The 8,690-nt window shown below is 65.4% G+C and overlaps 2 protein-coding genes across 3 annotated transcripts; both read left to right on the forward strand.

Moving 5' to 3' along the window:
• Positions 1-52: 52 nt before the first annotated feature.
• Positions 53-6,010, forward strand: POLR3C (RNA polymerase III subunit C). Its single transcript, XM_064475296.1, has 15 exons — positions 53-137; positions 839-1,167; positions 1,696-1,951; positions 2,272-2,457; positions 2,570-2,658; positions 2,979-3,083; positions 3,286-3,378; positions 3,544-3,624; positions 4,004-4,055; positions 4,152-4,212; positions 4,294-4,444; positions 4,768-4,869; positions 5,471-5,520; positions 5,610-5,759; positions 5,850-6,010. Exons 2-15 carry the CDS (start codon positions 1,021-1,023, stop codon positions 5,929-5,931), a joined length of 1,605 nt encoding a protein of 534 aa, XP_064331366.1. The 5' UTR covers positions 53-137; positions 839-1,020; the 3' UTR covers positions 5,932-6,010.
• Positions 6,011-6,108: 98 nt separating this feature from the next.
• On the forward strand, positions 6,109-8,305 carry NUDT17 (nudix hydrolase 17). 2 transcript variants are annotated; one of them, XM_064475309.1, is made up of 8 exons: positions 6,117-6,268; positions 6,931-7,053; positions 7,130-7,310; positions 7,386-7,411; positions 7,490-7,582; positions 7,662-7,760; positions 7,860-7,996; positions 8,081-8,305. In XM_064475309.1, exons 1-8 carry the CDS (start codon positions 6,191-6,193, stop codon positions 8,286-8,288), a joined length of 945 nt encoding a protein of 314 aa, XP_064331379.1. In that variant the 5' UTR covers positions 6,117-6,190; the 3' UTR covers positions 8,289-8,305. The 2 variants fall into 2 exon arrangements, with proteins under 2 accessions (XP_064331380.1, XP_064331379.1); XM_064475310.1 differs by lacking the exon at positions 6,931-7,053 and having other exon boundaries at positions 6,109-6,268.
• Positions 8,306-8,690: the final 385 nt, after the last annotated feature.

The raw sequence follows: 8,690 nt of genomic DNA on the forward strand, positions 1-8,690 counted from the left end.
CCCGACGAGACGGCGCGGGTAGAGTATCGCCTGGCCTGATCCTCCAGCGCCGCCACGGGGGGCGCGGTCGGAAGTAGCGGTGGGGAGCCGGAAGTGCCGGTTGCCATGGCGGCCGCATGGCCCTAGGCCGGGCCTGGGTGAGTGAGGGGCTGGCGGGTGCCCTCCGGCGGGGCTGCCGTCCTTCGGGAGGGGACACGGGACCCCAGCCCTCGGTGGGGGGCCATCCCCCTGGAGGGGACACAGGGACACCTGTGACAGGGCTGCCATCCCCCTGGGAGGGGGACAGGACCTGGGAGGGGACACAGGGTCACCTCTGAGAGGGCTGCCATCCCTCGGGAGGGGACACAGGGACCCCTCTGACATGGCTGCCGCTTGGGTGGTGGGTCCCATGGACCCAGGCCCCCTCAGGCGGGGCTGCCATCTCCTGGGGGTGGGACACAGGGACCCCGAGCCCTCTGATCGGACCCCAGCCCTCCGTGGGAGGCCATCACCTGGGACCAGCCGTGTGCCAGAGCGTCCGTCCCCTCTCCATCTTCAATCTCTATTTTCTGTCAAGTCACCAGTGACAGGACAAGAGAAAATGGCCTCAAGCTGCACCAGGGGAGGCTTAGGTTGGATATTGGGAACAATTTCTTCACTGAAAGCATGGTCAGGCCCTGGCACAGGCTGCCCAGAGAGGTGGGCGAGTCACCGTCCCTGGGGGTGTTCAAACAGCATGTAGACGTGGCACTTCAGGGCATAGTTTAAGGGGCCTGGGAGTGTTGGGTTGGCAGTTGGACTTGGTGCTCCTAGAGGTCTTTTCCAACCTTAATGATTCTATGATCTCACCCTGCTACAGCACCTGGGGCCGGTTTCACTCAAGACTCGCTCTCCCACCGCCCGCCCGTTCCGGGCTGTCGCACGGAGGGGTTTCTCCAGGCAGCAGCAGCGCAGCCCCCGCCCTCCCATCCCCCCCAAAACAGCCCTCACAACAGCGGCGCTTTTCCCCAGCACCGCCAGGCGTTTTAATCTGCCGTCAAGATGACTCAGGCAGAAATAAAGCTGTGTTCCCTCCTGCTGCAAGAACATTTTGGGGAGATCGTGGAGAAGATAGGGACGTATCTCATCCGGACGGGCACGCAGCCGCTGCGGATGATCGTCAGTGACACGGGGCTGCTGCTGGATCAGGTATGTCTCAAACCCGCCCGCGTCGGCTTTGGCCTGGGCGCGATCGGAAGCGTTGGATAACGCAGCCTGGGCCGCTCTGCTGTCAGCCTGAGCTGTCGGTCACAGCCACTGCTGCTCCCGAAGGGAAAAGTGGTAGGAAAACCTTGAGAAGGACAAATGAGCACTTTGATGCTTATAAAAAACCAAAAATCAGGTGGGTTTTCTTAAGTGGGAGAGATGGTTTGTTATCTCACTTAAGAATTACTCTGGGAAGCGGGGAGAGCATAGCTCTGACTTCTCTGTAGGGAGCAAAGGCAGGGAATTGAGTCTGGAGGGACCGGGGTGATGCGCAGGGATCAAGGTGGTGACACAGACACCAGCAGCTCGGCACCAGGGAGGGTGACAGCGGGGGGAAAATGGTGGCTGTGCATGGAGGCAACGCTCCGCGACCGCCGCGAAGGGGGGCGAGCGCAGTGCGGGCTTCTCTGTCAAGAGAGACCCCTCTCGAGCCCCTTGAGAGGTGACCGAGCCCCGCTCTGCCTCGGGCAGGTTAAGAAAGCCCTTTGCGTCCTCATCCAACACAACCTGGTGACGTACCAGCTGCAGAAGCGAGGTTTCGTGGAGTACGAGGCCCAGTGTAAGCGGGTCCTGCGGATCCTCCGCTACCCACGTTACATCTACACCGCCAAGACCCTCTACAGCGACACGGGGGAGCTCATCGTGGAGGAGCTGCTCCTCAATGGCAAGATGACGATGAGCGCGGTGGTGAGGAAGGTGGCGGACAGGCTGACTGAAACGATGGAAGGTGGGAGTCTCCTCTTAAAAAAGGGAGTGGGAGGAGGTGCAGCAGCTTCCGGAGGCCGGTTTTGCTCAGTGGACCTGGTACCAGAGGCTGTGTGGGCCATGTGACAGCAGAAAGCTGGCCAGGGACTTGGAGAAGGAGCCACCCAAAGTGGCCTCGCTGCTAGAGGGGTTAGAAATGCTGGCCCCCACCCCAAAACGGCCGCCGAGCAGCCTGTCCGCAGCGGCTTTCTGGGGACCGCAGCGTCACCTCGTCCTCTGGAGCCGCAGGAACAACCTGGTGCTGGCAGAGCTTGACGCCACCGTCTCTGTCCTCTGGCCTAGACGGGAAGACCATGGATTACGCTGACGTCTCCAACACGTTTGTGCGCCTGGCGGACACGCACTTTGTGCAGAGGTGCCCGTTGGTCCCCGAAACCCCCGAGAGCCCCGAAGCGCCGCCTCCCCCCGCGCCCACGTTGGTGATCAATGAGAAGGACATGTACGTCGTGCCCAGGCTGAACCTCGTAGGTGAGGAGCCCCTCGGGGTAACCCCGGGTGCCCCCAGACGGTCAGTGGGGTGTTTGGGGAGCGCGACCGTGACAATAGCGTGTTGAAAAGCAACCGCCGTCTTCTTTGACAGGGAAAGGGAAGCGGAGGCGATCGTGCGACGAGGAGGAGAACGGCGAACACAAGGCTAAGAAGCAGAAACAAGATGGAGAAAGCTCGGAGGTACTGGGGACACTGAAGCAACGTCGCCCGCGGCTTTGCGGGGCGGTTAATCAGAGCTGGGTCTGGAGCAGATGGGAAAAGTGGAGGCAGCTGCCTGTTGGGCAGGATGCTGCCTGTCTCCCGCATGTAACCGTTGCCGGGGACGCACCTCTGTCCCTGTTCCTGCCAAGGGCTGAGCTCCTTCCTCCTCCTCTGAGCTTACGGGCTCGAGGGATCCAGCATCTTCCCGAACAAATTCTCCTGGGGGAATCAAATAAGCAGTTCTGTGCCTCCTCGCCCTCGGTTCCGCACCTCCTCACCCTCTCGCTGTTCCCCCCCAGCCTCCGCCCGATGATGGCATTTACTGGCAAGTCAACATTGACCGGTTCCACCAGCACTTTCGGGACCAGGGGATCGTCAGTGCCGTGGCCAACCGCATGGATCAGGTTCGTGGAGGTGCTCGGAACCCTCCTGCAGTCGCTCTCCACGTCTCGGGGGGAGCGCGATGGTTTTGTGGTCCTGGTGGGGAAGGATTTAAACCCTGCTCCGGGGCAGGCTGGGGTGGCCCACGTTCGGTTGCCGCTGCGGGAAGAGCCTGGGACGGAGGTTTTCCCACACTAAGGGCCGTTTCCTTCGCCCCAAAACCAGACCAGCAGCGAAATAGTGCGGACGATGCTGCGGATGAGTGAAGTGACCACGTCCTCCAGCGCGCCGTACACCCAGCCGCTCTCTTCCAACGAGGTCGGTGCCTGCCCCTGAGGAGTCAGGGTGTAGCCGAGGCCTTCCTTCGCTGGCACGGCTCCGGCTCCGGCTCGGGCAGGAAAAGCCTGCAAAGCGCCTGCAGACTCAGGCAAGCTGCTTATTCCGTTTTACCCCACTTATACTCGCCCGGTTTTCCTCCCGTAGATATTCAGATCTCTTCCAGCCGGATACAACATCGTGAAGCAAGTTTTGGACCAGTATCTCACCCTGTTAGCGGACGACCCGGTAAGAAACGCGGGATTATCTCGAACGCGAGGACTCGGTCCTGTAAAGCAGCGAAACGCCGCTCGCCGGCGGCTCCTTGCCGAGCACCCTGCGCCCCGAGGCCGTGCCGCTCGCCCCTCCCTTTAGCCACGTGCTGGGGAGGTCTCGGGCTGAGGGAAAACCAGTTTTCTACTGATATTTAAAAGATGCTGAAAAAATTTTAAAAATACAGGCTGTTAAGAGCCACGTTCTTAGGCTGTTCTTAGGCTGTTAAGAGCCAAGATACATTTTTTTTTCCCATAAAATCTATGTATTACTTTTTACAACCAAGATTTTAAGAAAATCAGGATTTTTATCACTTTAGGATATACTGAACTTCTTACTTTTCCTCTTCTTGTAGCTCGAGTTTGTGGGTAAATCCGGGGACAGCGGCGGGGGCATGTACACTGTCAGTATCCTTTGTGGGGAAACGACCCGAGCCGGTGTTTTCCGGCACATAAACCGATGCCCGAGCGCCGGTGTTATCCCTTGACCTTGATCTCGTCCAGATCTTCACAAGGCCCTGGCATCTCTGGCGACGGCAACCCTGGAGTCCATCGTGGAGGAGAGGTAAAACAGCGATTTGGAGACTTTTTGGCCCTTTATCGCTTCCTTCCGCTGACTTGTTTTCTTTTTTCCTCTCCCGCTCAGATTTGGCTCCCGCTGTGCCAGGATATTCCGCTTGCTCCTGCGAAAGAAGCATCTGGAGCAGAAGCAGGTGGAGGATTTCGCCATGATCCCGGCCAAGGAAGCCAAGGACATGCTCTACAAAATGCTGTCGGAGAACTTTGTGTCCCTGCAGGTGAGGGCGGCCGGCCCGTCACCGGCGTGCGGGTAACGCGAGGGCCGTGGGGACAAAGAGCAAGGGCTGGCAGCGCCGGGCGTAGAGGCCTCCGAGGTCACAAGGACTTCCCCAAGCGAGAGCCAGCGTCGCTCTCCCGCTCCTCACGAAACAACTCCCCAGGCGACAGGCGTTTCCGAGCGCCGCCCCCGCGAGCGAGGGACGCTGCGCCCTGCGGGGGACACCGGCGGAGCCCCGGCTCGGGCCCCAGCCCCGTGTAGCTGACCCTGGGCCGGGGCCGTGCCGCAGGGTGAAGTCCTGCCCCCTTCTCTCGCCCACCGTAGGAGATTCCCAAGACTCCGGACCACGCGCCGTCCCGCACCTTCTACCTCTACACCGTGAACGTCCTGTCCTCCGCGCGGATGCTGCTGCACAGGTGCTACAAGGTAGATGGCAGGTGGCGCCGCGCCGGGGCTCTGCTCGGGCCGCCTGTCCCCGTGAGCCGCTGGCGCCAGCCTGATCCCGGCGGGTCCCCACGTGGCCGCCCTCCACGCCAATACTCCCAAGCAGGGGGGCAAACCCAGGCCCCCCAGGCGTGCACCTGCTCCGAGCGATGGAGCCCCGTGGCTCTGTGCCACCACCACGCGTGGGTGTTGTCCTCCTCCGCCACCACCACCACGTGTGGTTATTCTGTTCCTCCACCACCACGACCACGACACGTGGTTGTTCTCCTCCTCCTCCACCACTGCCACAATGCCTGGTTATCCTCTGCCATCACCACGTGCGGTGGTTGTCCTCCTCCACCACCACCACCTCCTCATGTGCTTGTTCTCCTCCCCACGTGGTTGTCCACCCCCACCAGCGCCACACATGGTCATTTTACTTCTCTGCCACCACGTGTGGTTGTTGTCCTCCCCACGTGGTTGTTCTCCTCCCCACGTGTGGTTGTTGTCCTCCCCACGTGGTGGTTGTTCTCCCCCCCACATGGCTGTTCTCCCCGGTGCCTGGGGGGCCTCACCACGCCCCGTTTCTCTTTCTTCCGCCCAGAGCGTGGCCAACCTGATCGAGCGGCGTCAGTACGAGACCAAGGAGAACAAGTGAGCACCGGGGCTCGGGCATCCCCAGGGAGGGGAGGGTGGCTTTGGGGGGGGCAAAGCCGCCATGCTGTCGTCCGTCCCCCCGCCAGGAGGCTGCTGGAGAAGTCGCAGCGGGTGGAAGCCATCTTGGCGTCCATGCAGGCCACGGGCGCCGAGGAGGCGCAGCTGCAGGAGATCGAGGAGATGATCACGGCCCCCGAGCGCCAGCAGCTGGAGACCCTCAAACGCAACGTCAACAAGTGAGCGGGGCCGTGGGGCCGGGAGCGGAGCGGGCCGGGGGTGCCAGCAGCCTCCCTGTGCTCCATCTGTCTGTCCGTCTGTCCCCCCAGGCTGGACGCCAGCGAGAACCAGGTGGACGAGACCATCTTCGTGCTGGAGTCCTTCCTCGAGAGCACAGTGAAGAGGCCGTGAGGGCGCGGGGGCCGGGGGTCGCCGCCCCCACCCCGCCCTGGCGCTGCTGAGGACAATAAAGGCGAAGCCGCTGATGCTGCCCGAGTGTCGCCGGGTCCAGGGGGCGGGGCCGGGTCCAGGGGGCGGGTCCCGGGGGCGGGGCGCGGAGCCGGCGGCCGCCGGCAGGGGGCGCGATGGGAGGCTAGGCTGCCGCGCCCCCTGAGGCCGCGCCCCCTGAGGCCGCGCCCCCTCGGCGGGAGGGCCACGCCCCCGCAGCGCCATGGCGGGGCTGGGGCGCGCGCTGGTGCAAGTGCACGTGCGGCGGGGTGGGGCGGGGCGGCCCGCGAGCTTCGGGCAGGTACCGGGGGTGGGGGGGGAAGGGGGGGGGTGCAAACGGGATGGGGAGGGGCAAGGGGGGGGGCACGGAACGGGGGCGGGGCGGGGAGGCCGTGGTGGTGGCCGTGGTGGCCTTACGGTGCTGTGGCGGCAGCCATGGTGGCCACCGCAGGGCCACGGCAGTGGCCATTGCACGTGGCCGTCACGGTGGCCATCACAGTGCTGTGGCGGTGGCTGCCAGGGTGCCATCGCAGTGGCCATTGCCGTGGCCATCGCGGTGGCGGCTGTGGTGACCATCGCGGTGGCCTTGGTGGTGGCCATCACAGTGCCATGGTGGCGGCTGTGGTGACCATCGCGGTGGCCTTGGTGGTGGCCATCGCAGTGCCGTGGTGGCGGCTGTGGTGACCATCGCGGTGGCCTTGGTGGTGGCCATCGCAGTGCCGTGGTGGCGGCTGTGGTGACCATCGCGGTGGCCTTGGTGGTGGCCATCGCAGTGCCGTGGTGGCGGCTGTGGTGACCATCGCGGTGGCCTTGGTGGTGGCCATCGCAGTGCCGTGGTGGCGGCTGTGGTGACCATCGCGGTGGCCTTGGTGGTGGCCATCGCAGTGCCGTGGTGGCGGCTGTGGTGACCATCGCGATGGCCATCGCCGTGGCCCCGGCACCCTCCCCGTCCCTCCCCCGCAGAGCGTCACCAGCACCTTCTGCCCCACGGCTGAGGACGCGGCCGTGGTGAGCTGCGGGCTGCACCGCGGCCACTTCCTCCTCTCAGACGAGGCCTTCCCTGGCTCCACCCTCACCCTCCTCGAGGTGGGTGGGGGCCGGGGACCCCTGAGGACCCCCCACCCCAGCCGCCGTACCTCCTGACCCCCTCCCCTCCCCGCAGCGCCCCCGGTCCTGCCCCGCCAAGCTCCTGGGGTCGCCGCCGCTCGCCCTCCCCGCCGAGCTGCGGGGCCGGGGGGTGGTGGCGGGGGTGGCCGTGCTGCTGCGGGCCAGCACCGGCCACATCCTGCTCACCCGCCGCGCCAGCACCCTCCGTGTCTTCCCCAACGCCTGGGTGCCGCCTGGTGAGTCCGGCCGGGGCGGGGGGAATGGGGTGCTGGTGACTTCGGGGTGCCCCTGACCCACCATCCTTCTTGCAGGTGGGCACGTGGAGCCAGGCGAAGAGGTGAGGGGGGGGGACAACATGGGGACAGGGCGGGGGGCACCCAGCCTGGGGGCACCCTGACCCCCGCCTCGGCCGTAGCTGCTGGCCACGGGCCTGCGGGAGCTGGAGGAGGAGACGGGGCTGCGCCTGGAAGCCGGGACCTTCTCCTGGCGGATGCTCGGCCTCTGGGAGGTGAGAGCCCGCCCGGCTCGGGGGGGCTCCGTGCCGCCACCCCGCCCCGCTGAGCGCCCCACGTCCCCGCGTCCCGCAGTCCGTCTATCCGCCCACGCTGAGCCAGGGGCTGCCGCGCCGCCACCACGTCGTCGCCTACCTGCTGCTGCTCTCCGCCGAGCCCCACGAGCGGCTGGAGGTGCGCGAGGGCTGGGGACCGGCCCCCCCCCCCCCCAACACCTTTCCTCCCCCCGGGGGGGGGTGGCAGCTCCTCGCCTGACGAACTGTTGGGGTTCAGGGCAGGATGCGTCCCAGCGAGAGCGAGGTGAGCGCCTACGCCTGGCTGGAGCCCCCCGTCCTGGAGGCCATCGCGGCCACGGAAGAGGGAGCCGAGAGCTTGGGGAACGTCCCCAGCGCCCTGCCGGCCACCGTGGGGTGAGGACGCGGCCGGAGCCGCCATAAGAAAGGGGGTGCAGAACCCCCTGGGGCTTCGTCCCCAACCACCTTTCCCTCTCTCAGCATCACGGAGCTGAGCCGCGGCTCCTCCAGCAGCACCCAGCTCCCGACCGCGGCCCTCCTGAACGCGGCCGAAGGGGAGGACGTGGAACGCCTCAGCGCCGGCACCAGGTTCGCCCTCCGGCGCTGGCTGGAGTCCCTGGGGGAGCGGGAGCGAGGCCGGCCCGAGGGCAGCGGCGCCCCAGCCTGCGCCCGCCCCCCGATGCAATAAAATGGCTGCCAGCGGGAGCGGAGTCCGTGTTGGAGCGGGACGGGGGTCTTGGGGGGGCAAGTGGGGAGCAGGACGGGCGAGGGGAGGACACGGCTTTGGGGTCGGGCACCTGCCGGCCAAGGGGGGAGCTGGGTCCCCCCAGTAACGGGCGCTGGCTGGGCTGGTTTCCCCGGCTCCAAGCCGCTGCCGGTGCCCGTGGCGGGGTGCTGGGTTGACAAAAGACGTCACCCCGGGAGTACCTGGAGCGGCGCCACCAAGCTCCGAACTGGAAGCAGAGTCCTCCTCCGGCGGGGAATTTCCAAAATCCAGAAGTCGAGGAAATCCAAAAAGCCATTCGGAAGGGTTTCGGAGCGTGGGCAGGAGGATCCCAGCACCCTCCTGCTCCCCAGCTTCTCACAGCAG

This window comes from Phalacrocorax carbo, chromosome 28 (genome assembly GCF_963921805.1).
Source record: "Phalacrocorax carbo chromosome 28, bPhaCar2.1, whole genome shotgun sequence".
Lineage (NCBI taxonomy): Eukaryota > Metazoa > Chordata > Aves > Suliformes > Phalacrocoracidae > Phalacrocorax > Phalacrocorax carbo.